At 43.0% G+C, this 22,396-nt stretch overlaps 1 protein-coding gene across 1 annotated transcript in view; it reads left to right on the top strand.

Annotated features, from left to right (window-relative positions):
* The first annotated feature begins 4,123 nt into the window (after positions 1-4,123).
* DNAH9 (dynein axonemal heavy chain 9) overlaps positions 4,124-22,396 on the top strand; it is a 319,243-nt gene continuing 300,970 nt past the window's right edge. Inside the window, exons 1-6 of the mRNA XM_081027600.1 lie at positions 4,124-4,563; positions 9,768-9,964; positions 12,772-12,930; positions 13,980-14,110; positions 18,667-18,878; positions 20,481-20,714. Of these exons, the coding sequence (XP_080883726.1) occupies positions 4,147-4,563; positions 9,768-9,964; positions 12,772-12,930; positions 13,980-14,110; positions 18,667-18,878; positions 20,481-20,714 (1,350 nt within the window). The 5' untranslated portion in view covers positions 4,124-4,146. The remainder of the gene's footprint in view (positions 4,564-9,767; positions 9,965-12,771; positions 12,931-13,979; positions 14,111-18,666; positions 18,879-20,480; positions 20,715-22,396) is intronic.

Genomic DNA, 22,396 nt, shown 5'->3' with positions numbered 1-22,396 from the left:
CAAAAGGTTACCTATGAAAGAACAAAAATCAAGCTGGCTTTCGACTTCTCTCCATCACTAAGTTTCAGGAAGCAATGGAACAATTTTTGCAGAGGTTTGAGGGGAAAATAGGTATCACTCAAAAATGTTATATTTACCTAGTTCTGAGCTGGAAATACGAACTTAGGGGCCATTAGCCCCTAAGGGAAAAATTGCTGCCTTGGATGAATAAATTCACACGAGGAGAGGTTTTAAACTGAGAAGACCAGAAGCTCTAACAGATGTCTAAGCAGTACCAATATTGAAGAAAGAGGCAAAAAGAGAGTAGTCAAAGAGAATAAGAGGATGCTTATGGAAATCAAGAGACGAGAACAAGAGCGGTTACACTCAGTCACAATAAACCTGAAACTTCTTAGGTTGAACAGAACCAAGAAGTAAAGTAAATAGGGGTGAACAGTGCCTATTGAATGTGATGACAAAGAAACCACCAAGTCATAGACTTCATTATAACATTTGTAAAATTAATCAACTAAAAATGTAAAGATATTTGATGTGTAATTTTATAAACCTAATGAATTATTAGCATTTATTCCTAGTAACTGAAATGAATTGCCCCACGATATTCGGAGTATTATAAATAGCACATCCATCCTTTTTTATTTGTTTTAAATTGTGATACTTCATATATTGTAGACACACAGTATCATACATACAAAGAATTACATCATATATATGTACAGTTGAAGACAAATGAAAAAATGAAAACCCATAATCCATGTTAAGAAATAAAACACTACCAGTAACATATAAAGTCCCGTGTGCCCCTCATCATACCATACCTCTTTGTCCCCAACAATAAGTGATCAAAATATGAATTTTATGATAATCATTCCTTTATTTTTCTCTAGATGACTACATATGTGTGTGTGTCGACCAAAATATTGTTTATTTCATTTGGTTTCGAACTTCTAATAAATATACTGAATGTATTCATCTGCAACTTGCCTTTTTTGTTTTTAACATTATTACGCTTTTGAGATTTATCCATGTTGATGCATACAGTTGTAGTCCATTCATTTTCACCGCTGTGTAGTATTTTATTATATGAATAGTACACATGATAATATTTATCCATTCTATCATTGATAAACACTTGGTTTATTTCCCATGATTTTGCTATTGTGAACAATGCCAACAATCAGTATTCTTACACACGTCTCCTGGATGGAGCCCCAATTAGTCTGGACTCTCCTTTTGTACATGTATCCAAATACATCTTCCCATTTGTGTCTGATGTCTTCATTTAGTGGCATCCAGGATGTCTGCAGGGAGACTACTATAACAATACATGCATATTCTTTGAATTAAAACTTCATTATTTTGAGATATTTAATATGGAAAGGTTGATTTTATATTCAGTATCCATCAGCCTCGTCACAAGAAATTTTAATGTAACATTTGTCAAGGGAGAAAAGAAAGAGCTATTAGATTCTGTAAATATAATGTCAACTGCTCATTTTTGAATGATTATAAAAGGCTTTAAGTTTTGCCTTATTTGCTTGTGTGCACAAATTTCTTCTCAACGATGGATATCCAGAATTGAAAGAGACCATTATTAAAAAGTGTTGAACAGGAATTATGCATAGCCATTTCAAGGAAAACATCTGATATAAAAAAAATATTATGCTTGTGGAAGCAGTTTCAGGTTTCTAATTTTAAAAAAGTAAATTATTTCATCTGAACCATAACAAAAATTCAATATCTTCCTTAACACCTTTTGTAGTAGCCAGTCTCTAAGGGGGCACCCAGGGATTCTTGTTTCTTGGTGTCCATGCCCTGGTATAGTTCTCTGTCATACTGAATAGGATGGACCTCTGTAACTAATAGGATAATTGCAGAAATGAAGTGTGTGACTTCCAAGGCTAGGTCATATGACAAGAGACATTGTGGCTTCTGTCTAGCTCTCTCTTAAATAACATGGTCTAGGGGAAGGCAGCCATAGTGTTATGAATGCTCATTCAGGAACCCAAAGGAGAGCTCCATCTGCTGAGAAATTGAAGCCTCCTGTCAACAGTCAGCACGGACTCACCACCATGTGAGAGCGCCATCTTGGAAGCGGGTCCTCCAGCCCCAGTCAAGCCTTTAGATGATGCAGTCCCTGACACATTATAGGAGATGCCGAGCCAGAACCACCCAGATAAACTGCTCCCAAATTCTCCATCCACTATAAACTATGCGAGATAGTAAATGGCTATTGCTATTTTAAGCTGCTAACTTTGGGGGTAATTTGTTACACAGTAATAGGCAACATTTTACTTTATTTTTTACCATAAATATATAAAATAAAGACAATGTCAATTGTTTTCAATAAATCCTATATAGAAGTCCCTCTTATCTTCCCCTCCCCCCACGAATCCCCTTCTGAAAAAAGGAGATTAAGGTATGGTGTTGGGAAAAAAAAAGCAATAATTGGGATTGCCAGTGTTTAGGATACCTCACTTTCAGACAGATATCTTTGTCATCTCCACAGGAGATTCCTGTGTTTCTGTTTTTATGTAAATTGACCAAAGGAACAAAGAAAATGAAGGGCAAAATAGTCCATGGTGGGGGTAAAAACTTTATTTAAAAGGTTTGCAGGAACTTGATGGTCCTGAATTCACTCTATATACAAAATATGAGCAGGACTGACATATTTGGAGGCCCTACACATTAAAATGGCAATGATTCCTTCCTATGTGCAAAGCAAAATGTTAGAAAACTATATGTGTAGGAAGCCCCCAAACATTTCTGTTTTTCCCTAATGCTTTTTTTGAAATGCTAATTATGAAATTCATCTTAAAAGTCGTTTTAGTGCCTCTGCTTTGTCTCTTCACTCATAGTTGGTCGGCCTGTTTAATCTAGCAATGATAAAACACTCTTTATAAACATAAAGGCTCATTTTCTAATGTGAACATTTTCATCATAGCACCTCCTGTGCCCCAGTTATTATGAAATCAATCATTTTACCTTCCAGCTCTAGCTTTTCTTAAGGGGTTCTTGTTAGCACAGTTACCTTTGATAAGCGCTTATTCTGTTAATATTCCTTTAAAGCCCACGATAAATGTTCTTTTTACCCAGAAATTGCAGTCTCTGATTGGCAACTAAAATCAGAATGGTAGGGCAGAGGGAATCTTATTTTAGACCTACAGGAATCATGCTGCCCAGGTTGTCCCTTTCCCTGTCCCATTCTCACCTTACCTGCATTGCAAAAGGTCAACATATTTACATCCTAATCAGGTGACAAATGCTAATTTCTAAGGTCAAGAAAGGTGCTTCACATTATCCCTTTCTGAAGACGAAATCCAGACCCAGGGCAGGATGGGGCGGGCTCTGAACATCCTACATATTTAATAGTATTTTGCTGCATGTGAGGACTGATTGGGGGCATGCTCATGGAAATCAAAGTGATCAGAGTTAGAGGCACTGTTTGTTAGTTTAAGCACACACTTAAGTCATGGACAAAGCAGGGCACTAAAAATATTTTATTTCTTAATGATTTATATTAAAATGAATGCTGAAGCTGAGCTGTTCAATATGATAGCTATTAGCCACTGTGGCTATTTAATTTTAAATTAATTAAAATTAAAATTAATAAATCCAGTTCCTCAGTCACACCAGTATATTTCAAATGTTCAAATAACCCCTAACGTATTTAAGTCATCATGGAAAAGAAATTAAAAACTTCATTGAATTGCCTTACATCTATTTTATGGTTTGACATTGTTTTTATAAAGTTTGAATTACACATTTGGGAAATAGTAGGAGAACCATAATATGTTCACGGTTCTGGAGACCTCTAAAGAATTTAATCTGTCCTTAGCCAGCAGTATCCTTAACATCATTTATATCCTTGACCTCCCCTCCACGCACCTCATCAGTAAACCATTGGCCGAGACAATTATCCTTAAGCACCTCCCATCCAAGAGGAGAGACCCTACATAGGGGCGTCGGCTGGTCTCCTAGCAACAGCGAACGCGATCCCACCTCTTCCCCTGCCCGCCCTCTTTTACCTTATTAGACTGCAAGGGGCGGGGCCAGGAGTCGTGCCCAATGGGAGGGGAGCGGAGGAGGGAGTCCTAGCCGCGTCCCCGTCGCTAGGGAAACCGGGGCAGCTGAAGTTAGCGCGCGATGCCGAGCGCTCAGGAGCCGGCTGCGCTGGCCGGGGAGAACGCGGTCCAGGAGCCCTGCGCGGACCCACGCCGGCGACTCCTGGGGGCCTACGTGGCGCAGAGCCTGCGGCCAGCTGCGGGAGTGTGGGAGCGCTGCGCGGGCACCGCGGAAGCGGGGCAGCTGCTCCACGCCTTCCTGGGCCGTGATGCTGCCGAGGGACCGCGGCCGCTGCTGGTGGTGCGACCCGGGCCCGGGGGCCTGACGGTGCGGCCGACGCTGGACTTGGCACCGGAGTCCGGCCCGCCTCGCACGAAGGGGCTTTTTTTTCTGCGCACCAGGCCCGAGTCGCCGGGGCCCAATAGCTTCCGCGGCGCGGTGCTCTGCGGGGACGTGCCCGCCGCGCCTCTGGAGTATCTGGCTGCGCTCCTCTCGGAGGTGAGGGTGGGCTGGTTACCTCGCTCGGGCTGCAGGTGGCGGGGGAGGGCGGGCGGGGGCGGGGCCCTGGGGGAGGGGCGGGCCCTGGGAGAGCGGAAACTCCCAGCCAAGTTCGAGTCCGGAAGAAAGGAATTGGATGGGGGGCGGGGCCGTGTGGAAACTGAGACCCGGGGTGCGTGACACCTGAGAGGCGAGCTGGGGAAGTGTGAGTCGGGGCCAGGTAAGAGTGAGAATGGGAGGGCACTGAGACTTGGCTCAGTCCTGCTCAGGGTTCAAGCCAAAGTCAAGGGGAAGCCAGAGTCTAAAGAGTTCCTGGGGCCTGACCTCTTTTTAAGGCTTATAGATCTTCATCTTTCCTGTAAAGCGACTCTGGGGAAGACCAGAGTGGTCACCAAAGGGGCATTTCTATTAGGCCAGTGAGGTGAAGGGAAAGGCTTTGAACCGTGTTACTTACGTCTGGGAAAGAGTTAGGGGAGGGGGTTTGGTTTTGATTTTCATCTCATTCATTACACAACCTTGAACCGAAGGTCCGTCCTGTGCCCAGTTAAGTTGGGGCATCCAGTTGGAAATGTCCAACAGGTATTATTAGGGGTCTACCTGCAGCTCAGGGAGGAAGATCTCCAGAGATGTAGCTTATGGAATGCTTTGGTGGCACCAGAGCAGAAACCTCTAGATTGCAGGCGATTTCAGAATGCGTGCTCAAGAGAGATTCTTGGGACATTTAGGCCGTTTTAGAATGGGAGTACACTTCCCTGTAAGTTGAATGTGCTTCTGGAGACTTGATGCCCTGAATCTTGCAAGTTATGAATTAAGTATTTACAGAGTCCTGGCAATATGATGTTTCATGTGATATCTGCTGTGGGTAATACCAAAGAAATAAAGGTAAGATCCAACCCATGAAATGAATCAAATATTGAAAGTATTTAAAATTAGTCTGAATTGGATAGAGGTAGAGCTTACCTAAAGTTGGCCCCAGTGCTGGACCTGGGTCCTACAGGCTTCCTGCTACATCAGCTGTTAGGCCTCTTGTTGCTTTATTAGGAGGCTGGGGGAGGGGAGAATTTCAGGGAAAGGTATGGGGTCACAGGAGCACTCAGGGGCCCAGGAAAACTAGGTTTCTCATTAGATGTGGAAGTATTTCAGTATTTTAACAACTGGAATGGCTTTACTGCTGTGCATTGGCTGAACACCATCCCTGCAGGAATCCAAGCTTGGATCAAATCCCCTTATAAATGATGATCATGGAAAGAAGTGTCACTGTGTTCAGGGAAGAGATATATGCATGGTGTGAGAGCCATGCTTAGCCTCAAGTGTTGAACTGACTCCTGAACACAGGAGAAGGATTAGGATAAATAGAGAGCAAGGTCACTTTCAGGTAGGGAGCAGATTGAACAAAGGTTGAGACATGAAACTACACCTAGTGTATGCGGGGGACAGCAGGTCAATCCCACAGTTGTGTCAAGGCCAAGGTACGTCATGCAAGCAAAGGTAATTTTAAAGTAATTGAAACCCTCAAATGTTCAGGAATTTTTGTTGGTGCATTGTGGGGACAGAGCCAGGAGTGCAGTTTCCAGGCTCTCAGCTTCACGTGGAAAGGTGCTGGCTCAGGTAGTAAATGGCCATCAGCTGTGGCTAGTTGGCCGTCAGCTGGGGCTAGTTGGCCGTCAGCTGTAACCAGTGAGCCATTGGCCACTAATATAACTGCTATGGCTACAGCAGTTTGCTAGCAGCAAATGGGGGCTAGCAAGACGATGGCTGAGCTAGCAAAAGCAGATTGCAGTTAGCAAGTGGGGTTCGTTGGCAGAGAGAAGTGGATGGCAGGTTGTGGATAGTGTGGCTCCTGCTTCCTGTGTCTCCAACCCGGCCGCCAGCGAGACTATAGTGGTATGACTCCCCTATCTATGGCTCCGTGGGTGTTCCTTTTTGGCCTAATCATGTCCTGCGTTCTTATGTGGGGAGCGGGAGCTGAGATCCCACAGGCCACCCCGAATGACATGCATTGAAAGAGATAGTAACAAACTGATTGTTAATCAATAGGGGACTGAGTGAAAGAATTAAGATCCATCTATAATTAAAAGGAATGGTTGATAATGAAACAATACTTAAGGTAATATTTTTATTGTGGCAGAAAAGCACATAAGATAAAATTCACTCTTCCAATAATTTCCAAGTGTAGAGTACAATATTATGAACCACATGCAAGTTATTGTGCAACAAATCCCCAGAACCCTCCATGACTGAAACTCTACACCCACTGAACAACACTCCCCCTCTCTCTTCCCCAGCATCCGGCAGCCATCATTCTACTTTGTCACTATAAATGGGACCACTCTAGGTATCTCATATAAGTGGAATCAGACAGTATTCGTTTATCTTTTTATTTTTTTTTATTTTATGATTTTTATTCAAATATAGCTAACATACAATATATTAGTTTCAGGTGTACGCCATAGTTATTCAACATTTATATACGTAAAGAAGTGATCACCATGATAAGTGCAGCAACCATCTGACACCGTGCTATGCTATCACAATATTATTGACCGTATTCCCTATGCTGACCATATTCCCCATGACTTATTTGTCTTATACCTGGAAATTTGGACATCTAATTCCCCTTCACCTTTTCCTCCCTTTTTAAATTTTTCAATTACAGTTGGCATTCAATATTATTTTATATAAATTTCAGGTGTACAGCATGTGGTTAGACATTTACATAATTTAGGAAATGATCCCCCTGACTAGTACTCGCCTGGCACTATATATAGTTATTATCATATTATTGACTATATTCCCTGTACTTTATTTTACATCCCCATGACTGTTTTGTAACTACCAGTTTGTATTTCTTAATCCCTTCACCTTTTTCACCCTGCCCCCAAACCCTTTCCATCTATCACCCCAACAAATCTGTACCCATCTGACATCATACATAGTTATTACAGTATTATTGACTATATCCCTATGCTATACCCCTAATGTAGGATATAGCATAAGGAATACAGTCAACAATATACTATATTTTTCACTCACTCCCAACCTCGTCTGCCATCTGGCAACCATCACTCCATTTATAGTTGCAACCCCTCCACCTCATATTCCTGATTCTCCTCACCTGCTTTATATTTTTCCATAGTTCTTATTGTTTGTTGATCCTTTCTCCCCTAGAAAATAAACTTCATGAGGTCAGAATCTTTGTATGTTTTGTTCACTGATGTACCTTCCCAGCACCTCGTACAGTACTGGCATATAGTAGATGCTCCATAAATATTCATTGAATAAATGGATGAGTGGCTTTTAATTTCATAGAGTTCACATTCATTATCTTTCTATCACTCAAAGCCCTCCAAAATCCAACCAAAAGCCACCTACCACTTTTTCTTCAAACAGTATACATTCAGTTATTCTATGCACGTATGTTGAGTGTTTCCTGTATGACAGACCTGAAGGAGGACTGTACACATATAAAGATCAAATCAAATAAGATACAGTCCCTGCCTTTGAGATCTTAGGGAAATTACTGTTTATCCTCTCCCCTCTTAGACGTTCTGCCCTGGGTCCAAAGAGTTCTTTCTTAAGTGAATCTGAGTGGAGCTCAATTTGTGACATTTTATTTCTTGGAGCTCTCTGTTCCCTTCTTGGTAAATTCTCAGTTCAGTGATTGATGCCAGACAGACTCGGCAAGGACCATTCTCTTGGAATTCACCTGTGGAATTCAGGTATTCTATTTTATAATTGCACAGACTTATTGGTCATATATAGAACCCAACCAACTATATGAGTCCATGTTTCCTTTTCGTTATTGACCTAGTAGTTCCTTGTCACATTACCAGATCCTCTGTTTTTCGTTCTTGTATTCCTTTTCCATTAGTTGTGAGCTCTTGGCAGGCTGAGGTTCCTAGTGGGTTATAGTAATTACAACTTTTAAGTTGCTAGTGATAGAAAACTCAATTTAAACTAGCTCAGAAAGTTCAAGAGCAGCCTGATTCAGGAGCTCAAATGGCGTCGTAGGCCTTGGTCTTTCTCCATCTGTAAACTCCCTCTTCTCCATACTGACCCTATTCTGAGGCTCCATGTGGTAGCACACTGGCCACCAGTAGCTCCAGGCTCATAGAAAAGGCAAGGCTTCTGTTCCTCAAAAAGTTCAGATGAGAGACGTTCAGGTTTGTTCACATGTCTACCTCTGGAGCAGGAGATGGGTACCGAAAGAAGAGGAACTATGTTGGGTTTGTAAAGATGCCTCCTCATACCATCTGGAAGCACGTGGTCATCCTTGCCTGCATTTATTCTATATTCTGCCTCTGGCCTTTGTAACTGTTTCAGTCACTTCCTGTTCACCCTATTGCTTAGGTAAGGATTCCTGCCCTAGGATTATGGGGATGGCTAAATACACAACACTGGTCCGATGAGACTGACAGCAGTTATTACATATACTCACAGCCCAGAGGAGAAGGACACCATGCCATGCAGGGCCACATGGGGGTTGCCCTTGGGAATGGAGAGAACAAACAGGGACTATGGAAAGCAAGCTTTGTACTGTCAAAGCTTATTGGTGCCTCTGGTTCCTGTGGGAGGATGGGATTGGCTTGTTTGAATAAATCCACTGTCTGGCGGAACTGAAGCCCACTACACAGGGATAAGCCGTGACTATGCCTGGTCCCCTTGATAAGGAGGGCTGTTTTTTGTTTGTTTTTTTTAAGAACTCTTCATTTTTTCTTTTTAATTTTATTAGGGAATATTGGGGGACAGTGTGTTTCTCCAGGGCCCATCAGCTCCAAGTCGTTGCCCTTCAATCTAGTTGTGGAGGGCACATCTCAGCTCCAAGTCCAGTTGCCATTTTCAATCTTTAGTTGCAGGGGGCGCAGCCCACCCTCCCATGTGGGAATTGAACCGGCAACCTTGCTGTTGAGAGCGCGCGCTCTAACCCACTGAGCCATCCAGCCGCCCGGGAGGGCTGTTTGATGAGGGGACCTTGTATGCAGGAGCAGAGTGGGAAGGAAGCTTGTGATAGGCTATTCAAGGCTCTCCCGCTTTTACCAGATGTCAAGGTAGTACGTACTGTTGGTTCTTCATATCCGGGCTTTACTGCACAGTGACTTGGAAAAGGTTGTGTATAGCTTTCTGAGTCTTTCTCAGAATAGTCTTTCTTTCGGGTCTCAGAATTAGAACACCTGCCTTTCTTTCCTGCGGCACCTCTGTTACAGGTGGTTACCCCTGTCTTGACCAATGAGAAGAATCAGCTAGACTGGCCCCACGTGGTATGTCGAGATGTCCAGCAGCATGCCCACAGCCTCCAGTGGGACCTCCTGGTTCTCCTTCAACAAGTGAGGGGGAAAACTTTGCTGCCTCTTCCAGTAGGCTCAGAAAAAGTGGAGTTTGTGGATTCTGAAAGCGGGACGAGGTAAGTACCGCCAGCCTGGCCATATGGGCCTCCTATGTGAGCTGCTAGGTTTTCTGATTGTTGTCTTTACAACTTTTCTGTTCCTGACTCTGAAAGTCTCCTTGTTCTGCCCACAAGCCTACTGTCTGCTCTCTTTGCCAGTGTCCTCGAACTGTGTGTTTTGTCCTAATTACTATCCTTGCCCCCCTTCCTCCGTCCTGAGTCTTTTAAGGCTATCAGAGCAACATGACCTTTTTCCCCCCAGAATTATTTCAGGGCGAAGAGCAGCCACACTGATTTCAGTATTTTGCTTACCAGGACAGTGTCTCATCATTGGCAAAGACCCAGGTCTGGTCTGGGAGACAGCCACGCCACTTCCCAGCATCCACCCAGCACACAGTGTCACAGAACTCACTCTGCTGTTTCTTGTGCCATTTCCAGACCTCCCCCAGTAGCTGGAGACATTTTTCAGGTCCTGAGGATGGTTGTTTTTTTTTTTCCAAATAGAAACAAATCTGGCTTCGTTGGAGCTTAAAGTCCTTGCCTCCTGTGCCCCAATAGGTACTAAAACCCCAGCCTCGTCCTTTCAGGAGTGATATCCACCATCAGCTTCCACTTACTATTCCTACTACCAGCTATCTTTGTTTTTGTCCCATGAGGATTTGTTCTTTTTCTTTCAAGCTAGACTATGTGTCTAAATGATATATTTTATTATATTCTACTCAGGGTGCAGGTGGCTCCTAACAGGATGCTGAAAGTGGAGGGAATTCCCTAAACACAGACATTCATCTGCTGAATCTCCAAAGTAAAAATGCCCATGACAATTTCATTGTAAACCTCGGTTGGTAGTAGTAAGAAAACCATCTTCTTAATGTTTCGATCCTAATTTTAAAATGTTCTGTTGGTTCAACAGCAACATGGAGGGATGGAGGACCATGACAGATCCGCTGTCTCTGTCATTTCCTTGAGTATCTGACATAAAACGGCATTGATTACATAGAACTTAGTGCAAAGCCCTGGATCCTGGCTTTTAATCCAGGCTCTGCCACTTATTGGCCAGGTGACTTGCAAGCAGTCCTATGATCTCTCCCAGCCTCAGTTTCCTCATTTGTTAAATGGAGATGACCTTAGAACCAACCTCATACTCAGAGTTCTTATGAGATGGCATCCATCAAGCTCTTAGGACAGTGCCAAATATATAATAGAGCTTAATAAATGGTAGCTATTATGACCAAGCCGGAGAGATTTGAGGTTGGCCAAAAGAGTCAAAATGCAAAGCCGGCTGATGTCCAGCATACACTAGACATTCACCTTCAAGGATAACTTGGGGGAAGGAGATCATAAGGAAAGCTGCAGTGGGTGACTACCAAGTTGGATGACCTCCATCAAACAAGATGGGCAAATTCCCAAATGCCAGCTGGCCACAAAGTGCCTGAGACGACCCAGCTTTTCTATGTGTTTGTGGCAACAGGCTGCCTTCCTGCATGAGCTCAGTCTGCCCAAATGCCAAGAGTTTCCGAGTGTCTTACTGTCATCATTGCGCATTCAGGGCCCATGATTTGATCTGAAGAATAAGAAATTCATGTGATGGCAATGCACTTTATAATGAATTTTTGCTATTGGAAGTAATTTGCTGCATATATAATTTGACTGGAAAACTTACTGTGGTTTCATAAAAAGATTCAATTTTCAAAATAAATAAATTCAAATTACCCTTTTCCTGTTCCTTTTATATTTTAACATAACATTCAGTTTATGTGTACATAATCATTGCTGAGTTTGTCTCCCTTTGTTCGAATTTGATAATTTCCCTAAAGACTGGATTATATTTCAGGATGGTGAGTATCTTCTCCCTTTAATACTTTCTGTCATGACTTGTGCCATATCATTGCTCAGCAAATATTAATTTGATGAAATTAAGTGAAGGTGGTTTTCTGACATGAAAATGTGAACCATAGATTCTCTTTCTTATTTGTATTTTGAGTTCTTGGCATGAACGGTTTTCAGTTAAGACTTAGTAAAAAGAGAAACCAGAATGTATTTTTGGTTTTTAAATTCTTCCAAAATATTCCTGCTTTTTGGTTGTTTGTTTGTCTGCTTGCTTATTGAAAAGGCGTACGACGTGGAATGCTTGGGAATTTCATTCTTCACTGAAGAAGTAAGGGCAAAGCCAAGTTAATAGTGGCTAAAGGTGGCTAATAGTGGCTAAAGGTTTGCCTCATGGAAGAGGAAATAACCTATTTCCTCTTGATGCAGAGGTCAGAACTAAGACCAAAATGAGGAAATCACAGGGAGCTAGACGTGGTTCTATGCAGAGACACACTTTCTGGCAAGGAGAGCTGATCTCCTGAGGAATGCACTGCTTTGTCAAGTTGGGAGCTGGCTGACATTGGTGGAATTCAAGCAAGGGTTGGGTGGTCATGCAAATGTTTTCTGTCCATTCGAATGTTTTCTGTCTGCAGTTATCCAGTGGAGCCAGCAAGTGTGAGTATCCAGTGCATTTCTGCCTTGACAGAAAGACTTGAAAGGGTTCACTGTTTTTACAGTAGTCTTGAGAATGTTGGTGAACCCCTGAGTCTTGAATAATCGTGTATGAATGATTGTGTACATGCATGTATAAGCATTTTGTCTCGGAGAGGATATCGTACTTTTCATTGACTGCTCATCAACCTATTCTCCAACGAAAGTTAAGAATGCCTGGACTAGATGGAATTTCCCACCTCATTTTTTTAAAAAAACTTGGGATTCTGGTTTGGGGGATACCCAGAATTATTTCCAATGTTTCAGGGGTTTTTGTATTAGTTTGTTTTTTTTTGTGCTTTTCACAGCTTGCATTCTGCAGATAAGTCAGTCATTTATGCCGTTGAGTCTGCAGTAATCCAGTGGAGCCACCAAATACAGGTGGTCCTCAAGACAGAGTCTTCCCAGCCCCTGCTGCCAGGGAAGAATCCCACCCCTCAGCTGGAGTTGCAGTTCTGGAAGAGCAGGTAGGTACATGCTCAAACCCTGAGGAGTAGGTAGGTGTCTTACAGAGGGTAGTGGCTGGGGGAGCCACCACCGGGTGTTTCTCATGCCCCCTAGACCAGACAGCTCAGTGTCATTTGGGTCAGTACAGTTTTCTATACTCTGGGACGTGTACAGTTTCCCTAGGATTCAACAGCTGCCCCTTTCTTAGACTATAGCTGGTGTATCTACTGACACGTCTTCAAAAGCTCTTTTACCTACATGAAAAATTAATTAACTCTTACAGGTTTTTTTTCCTCCTTGTCTACTCCCTTCTCTTTGGACAGTCAAGGCTGTATGCACACACTTTTTGTAAGGATCTGTAGAAAAAGAGGGGTTTTGACAGCTGGATGCAGAATAGCCTGTCTTAGGTCCCAGCTAGTCATTAGCAGAGCTAGAAAGCCCATTAACCCCTGTGTCCCAGCCCCACAGAGTTCTAGAAAGACCGAACTATGGCACCTACTGACTCCCCCTCCACCTCCCCATTTCCTTGTTCCTATTTATCATTGTGCATATCAATCTTTTACTCAAGAGGGGATAGACAAATGTTTGAGGCAGATGTCCCTGTCCTTGCATTGAATGAGGACTGTCCGTGTCACATGACCAAGCATGCGTCCAGCCCTGTTTGGGCCGCCATACTGAGATACCCCTCCTCTTCCCTGGTTTCTGACCATTCCACTGGTTCTGTAGGGCCCTTCTCCAGCAGCCTCACTCTAACACCTCTCTCACCCCACCCTAAACCTTACTATAAGAGCTAATGACCTCCAGCTGCCAAGGTTTTGAGCCACCAGATGGTCACAGCAGTTTTTCCCTGCTGTTACCTCCTGGAGCTGCCCCTTTGAACCACGTTCCCTACAGAGGCTTTTGCCCTCCCTGTTCTGGGAACAGATGCCCTAGCTATTTGGGCTGGAGCCAGCCTCTGTGGAAGCACCCTGAGGCAGGGCTCCTGTCTGTCCATCTGAGGGTGGGTCATCACACTGTGACCGAGTTTCCTGAGGTTCATCTGGATTCACCCTTCTCCATGGTGCTGCAGGTCTGAGGATCTGGAATACATTTATAACCAGCTGAGGTCGATACAGGTGAGGCGCATGGCAGGACTCCTGGACAAGCTTCAGAGCAGCTACTTCCCAGCTTTCCAAGCCATGTGCAGGGATGTTGTAGCAGGTGAGGAACAGGATTTTCATAAATACGTTTGACCTGAATTTTTTATTTAGTGTGGAATTATCTTCTCTCCCTGATTTCAGCAGCTTCAAGTTCTTAGAACATTTCAGCCTGAAACAATCTGGCATGGTGGCAAGAATACCGAATCTAGAAGTAGGAGAGCAGCTCCGCTGTGTTCTACTTGCATTTCCACCACTTTGTGACCCAGGGAAAGTTACCTAACCTCTCTGAGCTTTAGCATGTACCATGGTTATAGAACGTAACTTCCTGCCTACTTCCCTAGGCTGTTGTGATACATTGTAGATGGGTGTATTTTACTGACTATACCACACTGCACAAACGCATGTTGTTACTGCTCACTTCTGCAATGCAGGTCCCTTTGCCCCCGCTCCTTGAGACGTCTCTGTTCCATTTCTAGCTCTATTCTGCTTTTTCCATTCCTACTGTCAGATAGGATAGCAATTTCCTGGCCATCTGAGCACCAGACAAGATTGGCCCTTGTCAAAATTGCAAAGCTAGCAAAATCTATAATTAGAAGTAGGTACATTTTTTTCAGGACTCCCTCTCCCCTTGCTGGTGCACTTTGCTTCTTTCCTTTCTCTTTCAGACCTCCTCCTAGCTCTTGAGTGTTGAAGGTCAGAATGGGCTTTTAGGGTATTTGCAATTTCATGTGATTTACGCTTAATCCAGGAAGTGATTTTCAAATATTTTTTCTCTATCAGAACTCTTTCTTTAAATACAATCTGTGTAAGTCCAAAATATAAAACTAATCAAGATATATTTGTTCTGTTAAAGAGGGAGTGTCCTATATCCATAGACCCTGGGTGGATCCCTTATCTCACCTTCTTCCCTCTCATGGTGTGGGGTTTTGAAAACCACACAGCTACAGGGATAAAAGTTCAAGCGGTGAAGTTTCTGGCATGTCAGAAACTTCACCGCTTGAACTTAGAACTGTCATGAGTAGCTAGTCTTTGAGGTCTTTCTGGCCCCTAAAATCTTATCACAACGTCTGCTCTGCCAGCACATAAAGCAGGCTTGGAACAAGGTCCCTCTTGAGGCCCCAGTTTATTGCTTCATTGAGCAGTTTTGTGTCCCTGAGGAATCAACTGTTGTTCCCAATGTATAGTTCAATTAAAATGGTACAGGTGTCCCCAAAAAGGGGTACATGTATCACTATTGGTATGACAGATGATTGTGGGAGATGTATGGAGAGGTGTACTTAAAAATATGTTAAAGCGTAATTGTTTTTGGCAAGCAATATCAGTTTTCCATTTACGTAGTGTTTTGAAGTTTTCATTTTATATGATTTTATTTAGGTTGAAATGGGAGGCAATTCAGAGAAAAGTATTAAGTAATACTATGGTTGTATGCAGGCATGACGAATATTATAAGAGAGGTATGCAAATGACTGTAATGTGGGGCTCTGAAATAAAACCACATGTAGTAAAAGTGTATTTATGAGTTGGTTATTTAGAGCCCCAAATATATTTTTTCACATTAATACATCAATAGCCTATAATCATTCACATTGATTACTTGTTATAAAAGATTTGGTTCCCCATGCCAGCTTCGAAAATTTCTTTGCAGTATATGATGGCAATGAAAAGAAATTAGAAAAAGCGATGCAACCTTGTTGCCCTGAAAATAAGACCTAGCCGGACAATCAGCTCTAATGAGTCTTTTGGAGCAAACATTAACATAAGACCCAGTCTTATTTTACTATAAGGCCCAGTATAATATAATGTAATGTAATATAATATAATATAATATAATATAATATAATATAATATAATATAATATATAATGTAAAATATTAGTATAATACCTGGTCTTATTTTACTATAAGACTGGTCTTGTATAATATAATATAATACAATACACGGTCTTATTTTACTATAAGACCCAGTCTCATATAATATATAATATAAGACCGGGTCTTATATTAATGTTTGCTCCAAAAGACTCATTAGAGCTGATTGTCCGGCTAGATCTTATTTTCAGGGAAACACGGAATTATAATAGTACCAGATAACCACTACTGTAAAAATAGAAATCCTTGAAATACGTAACTCAATTCCGATGATGGAAAAAAAGAAATTTTTATTAGGAGTTAGGTAGAGACTTGGTCAGAAATTTTGGTGGGATCTTCAAGGAATAAAAATATTTTAGAGGCTGGCAACTAATTTTCTCATGTCTCATTTAATTTCAGGGAACCTATCTTTCTTTATCCTACATATATACACTATCTGCATTATTTTTATCAGTCAGGGTTCTTACACGATCAGTGTTTTTTATTGGTTCACTGATGGACTGACAAGCGGGAGAGGAAAAGAAATATTCCTGAATTTCTGGGTGTGAAGTGAAAAAGCGCGAAAAATAAAGAAGGAGATTGAAAGACTGTAGGATAAGGTGTGGGAACAAGATCATCTGAAGTGGAATTGATTGGGGCAATGAAGAAACTTGGAAAACAGGAAGCAACAGTACTCTGGGCGGTAAAAAACCAGGGCAATAATGACTAATTAGGGAGGTCTCATCTCTGGCCACTAGGAGGCAGTATTGGCATAGTACAGCCTGGTTGCTCCTCCAGGCTTTTTGTAGGTGTATGTTTGTGGAAGAGAAAGAAGTCCAGTGGGGCTCTGGAGCTGACGTGGTTTGGCTTGCAGTTTCTCATGAGAGCCCACTGTACACAAATCTTTTCAACTCCTCCTCCCCAGCAGCCAGTGAAGTCCAGGTGGTAGCTTGAAATCAGGCACCATGTGAATATTAATAATACATATTTACACTACAGAAATTGGCAAATACTACGAATAAAGGCTTTTGTCCCAGAAGAGCCTGTTATTAAAGATTTATCAGCAAACCACTGGACATCATTGTGTAACTGGCCATTTATAGTTACAGTATTTAAAAGGTGTGAGCCTAACTGTTCATCTCTCTTCATTTGCCTTGTGAGCCAAGATGATTGCACCCTGGCCTGGATGAACCAACCCTCAAATAATTGTGTTTTTAACATCAGTAGAGTGCCTGTTGTATGAGTAAAGGAGGTTTTGCTTTTTTAAAAAAAGATACAAAGAGAAGGTTTCTCTGGCCTGATGGTCTTAGACTTTCTCATGGCCCTGTGAAAGCTAGAGCATATGCTCATTAGAATGGCTGGTGAATTCGGATACCCCCAACCCCTACACAGCAGTGTGATACTCCCAGCTTCCGCATTTAAGAATCACTGCTGTAATCAATTTACTGTGACATTTGACTTTCAAAAATCAATTCACATACTGCTTTCCAGAACTCCATTTGGGATACACAGTACAAACGTACACATTACAAATTCCTATGTGTAGTGAGCTTCACAACCATCAAGCCAAGGGATCAACTTAATAAACGTGGGGTAATCTTGCTTTTGCTCAGCTAGGCAGGGCTGGTCGATTCACAGGAAGACCTGGGCGAATTGCTTAGGTCTTAATTTCTTCACTTACAAAGGGGAGTAACAGAAAACCTCACAAGGTTTTCTATGAGATGGTATAAGTCTAGTGAGTAAAATAATGCCTGGCATATTGGAACTGTTTATTCTATAGTGTATATTTCAAGCTTCTTTTAGGATGAATGCAGAGCATAACATAACATAACCTAAGGCCATCTGCTGTCATATACTCGTGTCTGATGATCTGCCTGGGAAAGAACCTGCCTTGGTAAACACTCCTTGCAATGCAGTTTATTCAGTGGGCTTTTACATCCCCTCTAAGTTGCAATGCAGAATTGGTACCCGGTGCTACTGGGTTTTTTTTCTACCTTTCCCTCTCAGTCACCACAAGATGATTGGTGAAAGGCACCTCTCGTCCTTGGCTGTGTTCAAAGGAAATGGTAGGAGATTTTCTTGGCTTTGAAAACCAGCAGAACTTGCCATCATTAGTTTGTACTATTTCTCTGTTCCCTGTGACTTCTCTTAATAAAGCCTCAATGAAATTCTTCATTAGCAAGTATTTATCAGAGACGTTACCATTTATGGAACTCCTGCTTTGGCCCAGCACTGTGCTAGCTGGATATGAAGATTCTGTTTGTCCTACCTTCAGACTTTTCCAAGAACTCTTTAATAAAATTAGTTACTGTCCAGCTTATTTTTGAGATTCAGAGAGGTTAAACGTACCTAAGGTCATACAAGTGGTAAGTGTCAGGGTTGGTATTTGAAGACAGATCTTTCTGACTAAAATCTGTCCTCTGTCATCTATTTTATGTTGCCTCAGAGATATCAGCAGCAAAGGAATCAGCAAATAATTACTGAGTATTTTGCACACACACAGCACCAGACTGGGGCCGAGAGGACCAGGACAAAGTCCAGATACAGGGACGCTATAAGCGAGGCCCCTCGGACCATTATCCTAGCTGTCCAGGGCTCTGCACGTTTCAGTGCTTCCTCATAAGAGCTAGAAAGTTTATGGGGACCAGCCTTCTCTCTGCTCTCTCAGTTTAGGCAGAAATGGTAGCCATCGCTTTGCAGGTACCAGGGCTTCAACCCAGTGGGGATGAGCCCCAAGCAGGGAAGGGTGAATGTCTTCAATTCCTTCCAGCTCTGAGGGAGGCGCAGGACGTCCACACGCACCTGATGCCACTCTGCCGCCAGCTGGAATCCCTAGAGGGCCTGGAGTTTGCGGAGGTGAAGCCACGGCTGCGGCCTCTGCTCCACGTAGTCTGTCTGATTTGGGCCACATGCAAGTCTTACCGCTCCCCGGGGAGGCTCATTGTGCTGCTCCAGGAGATCTGCAACCTTCTCATCAAGCAGGTTGGCCGCCCCAGGATCCCCAGTGACCTCCCCTTGGGGGCTGGTTGGCATCGAGTCACAGGGAAGAGTAAAATGTACATTTTATTCAGGGCAGGGAAATGATTATGGTCCAAAGTGTTCTCCCAGTTGATTTATTTTAATCACAAGGTCATAACACACGAAGACATTTTCAGTAGTGTTGGAATACACGGAAGGTCTTCCTTTTCCCTCTGCCCAAAACTCAGGGTCTCATGAAGCGTGGGTGTGGTGAATTTCAACCTCTTTAATGATCTGTGTCCACAGACTGGTATTAAGTCAGCCGTGAAACTTAGCGTTAAGAATGCTGCCTCTGGAGTCAGATGCCCTGTGCCAAATCCTGCATCCCTTCTTGTTAGCTGTGGATACCTGGGCAAGTCACTTATCTGCTCTGTGTCTCACTTTCCCCATTTGGGCAATTGTTAAAAGAAGAGGACCATGTCTGAGGGTAGCGGGCTGACTGTGAGCTCTGATGTCATCACGCATGGCAAGGCTTCCAGGGTGACCTGTGAGCTACAGAGAGGCAGCTTCTTGGATCACACACTATATGCTCCTTCTTAGAGACTCATGTAGCATCAACCAGGGGAGCATACACCTTGAGTGTGTCTGCAAACAGAACTGGAAGCCTTAAGGACGTTTGGGTGACCTTCCCCACTCCCCTGCAAATGGTTTCTTTATCCTCTAAGGAGCCGTGACCCTAAGAAAACAATGAACAAGTTTAAAGAGTAACTGATAATAACTAACATCTATGGAGCACACTGCAGGCTCCAAATTGCTGTGACATTCATGATTGTGGCTATTTTTAGTTGAACCCTGTAGGTGGGCAGGGACAGCCTTATTTAGTTATTATTATTTAAAGATGTGGACTAAGGTTCGGGAAAGTTAACTAAGTTGCCCAAGGTCGCCCAACCCAGGATTGGAAGCCAGGTTGTTTGATGCCGACCAGGGCTCTTCCATCACTCCATGTTTGTCCGCCAGGACTCTTTTGGTTTTAAGTGTAAGAAAACACAACCCAAACTCTTTCTGCATCGACAGAAAGGTAATTTATTGCTTCATGTACTTTGAAGGTCCAAGGAAACACTGGCTTCAACCCTGGCTTACCATAAAGCCTTAGATAAATCATCAGGATCCAGTTATTTCTGCCCATCCCTGTGGTGGTAAAGATGGCTGTCTAATAGCTTCAGCTTCACAGCTTTCCAGGTTCAAGTCTCTTGGAGACAGGGAAATAATTGTGGTTCAAATGATTTTTACAGTTAAATTATTTTACCATAGAAAGTCAGTAAGTCCCCAGAAGAACAGCTGGGAAAGAATACTTGCCCCATCCCCAGCTGCCCCAACAAAAGAGTTGTGGTGTTTCCTTGTCTCTGATTGGTCGTTTACCCACCCCTGAGCCGAACACTGACTACTTGGCTTGACCCCAAGTCCCAGTCCACCTGTGGAGCTAAGGAGAATATCAGATGTTTCCTATATCATGTTTCTGAAAAATATTACTTGGCAATTATGCAGGTTAGAGTTAGTTTTGGTAAAGTTGTGGGATGTTCTGTATTTTCAACCAGGCTTAGTGACAGTAATGTCTTTATATTCCAGGCCTCTGATTGTCTCAGCCCAGCAGACCTCCTGAAAAGTGAGGTAGAAGAAAGTCAGACAAAACTGCAAGTGGTCATGGACACCTTGAACTTCTTTAAGCAGATGTTTCAGGACCGAAGGGAGAATCTCCACACATACTTCAAAGAGAACGAGGAAGTCAGGGAGTGGGATTTCCAGTCTTCTTTGGTCTTCGTGCGGTTGGATGGCTTCCTGGGACGACTGCACATGGTGGAGGTGAGTGTGCTCCTTCACCTCAGGCTCCCAGCTCCCGAAGGGAGTAAGCAATCTAGGGATCCAAAAGCCAGGTAGGAAAAGGATCACTGCAATATGGTGGTCAACTTTCCTTTGGTTGGAAGAACACATAAAAAGATTCACTAAGTATTTGTATTCATCATATGGCTTGATTGTCACCCAGTGGAGGACCTATTAGAAGTTTAGGAAATCGTGATCATAGAATAATTTAGGAAGAAAGCCCAAGGAATCAGTCAACTAATTCAAACTAATTGATTGTCAAATTGCCCATAATCTTCAAACTTTGTTTCAAATAAACTCCTGCTAGAAAGTCCGATGTACAAAGTGCAAGTGAGCCGGCCTGAGTCCCATGAAGCCACTTTTTTGAACTTGTACTTATTCACTTTCCCACCCTGAAAGTGGCTCCAAAACTACAAGACTAGCTGAATCTCCCTGGAAAAGAAATGTGACTTTTGCTCTTTCCCCCAGTTATTTAAGAGTTAATGTGAATATTAGTTTAAGGACCAGGGTGAGAAGACATGAAGCTTTTCTTTTGGTTGCTTTTACCCTCAGAATTTAATACAGTTAACAGGTCTTTTAACACTTTACTGCTCTGTATTTGCGGATTGAACTTTGAGTTCAGGCAGTGGGCACAATAAAATGAAATAGATACTTATTCTATAACATTTAAGAAATTCAGGGTCAAATTCAAGATTCGGACAATAGCCAAGGAGACCTGGAAGGAATTAGAATCACGTTTCTAGCTATGATCAGCAGAGACTTGGGATGATGAGAGCGATTGTGTTGGGAAGAGGCTGTAATGAGTGGCGCAAACTGTGGGATTATGAGGATACGAGTATGAGATTGAATCTGTTCATTTCAGTTCAAAAACTTTGATCCATCACCACTATTCAACAGGCCCTGAGCTAGGCACTGGGGATATAATGATGGCTGAAATATGGTTTTTTTTTTACCTGTAAGAAGCCTGTGGACCAGTAGCCACAGCGCAGGGAAAGGTAGACAGACTAATGGAGGAGATCCAGGGATGGAAAGACAGAATCAGGAAACTCCAGTGAAGCGTATTAAATGCCACGATACTAGCAAAATTGGTGTGTTATTGGGAGCAAGAAAGAGGAATTCCCTAACCCAGTGGGGCTCTGAGAAAGTGGGAGGCACAAGAGGAAATACATTCACCAGGGAAAAAAGATGAGGAAGGGTACAGAGACCAAAAATGTGTAAGCGAGAACGCCAGAAGCTAGCCCTTATGGAAGGCACACCTTAAATTCTTCATCGAGATCATGGAGAGTATAAATAATTGATACCTGGCTTTATCCTAAATGCCCGCTTTTTCTGCAGCTGTCTGCATCACAGCTCTTGATGCTCAGCCTCTTCTCCCCTCCTGCTTCACTCTATTCCTCTCATCTTCCGCATCGACCCCTCCACTGTTGTTTAGCCGAGGTGACAGACCTCCAGCTCCAACTGCCCCAGGCCTGGCTCACCAGGGTGGAATCACCACCGTTACCACCTTGCAGGCCGTCCAGCCCTGCAGAGCCCAGCTCAGAGATGACAGTAGGGTTGGGGCTTCAGGCCTTATGCACACATGCTAATGATGTGACTTTGCATATAGACAGGTCTTCTGACATTAGGGCGCCTAATCTGCGGGGTATATTCAGTAAATATGTGCA

This window comes from Rhinolophus hipposideros (genome assembly GCF_964194185.1).
Source record: "Rhinolophus hipposideros genome assembly, chromosome: 20".
NCBI lineage: Eukaryota > Metazoa > Chordata > Mammalia > Chiroptera > Rhinolophidae > Rhinolophus > Rhinolophus hipposideros.
Note: the sequence above shows the minus strand (reverse complement) of the source record. Positions and strands in the feature narration are given on the sequence as shown.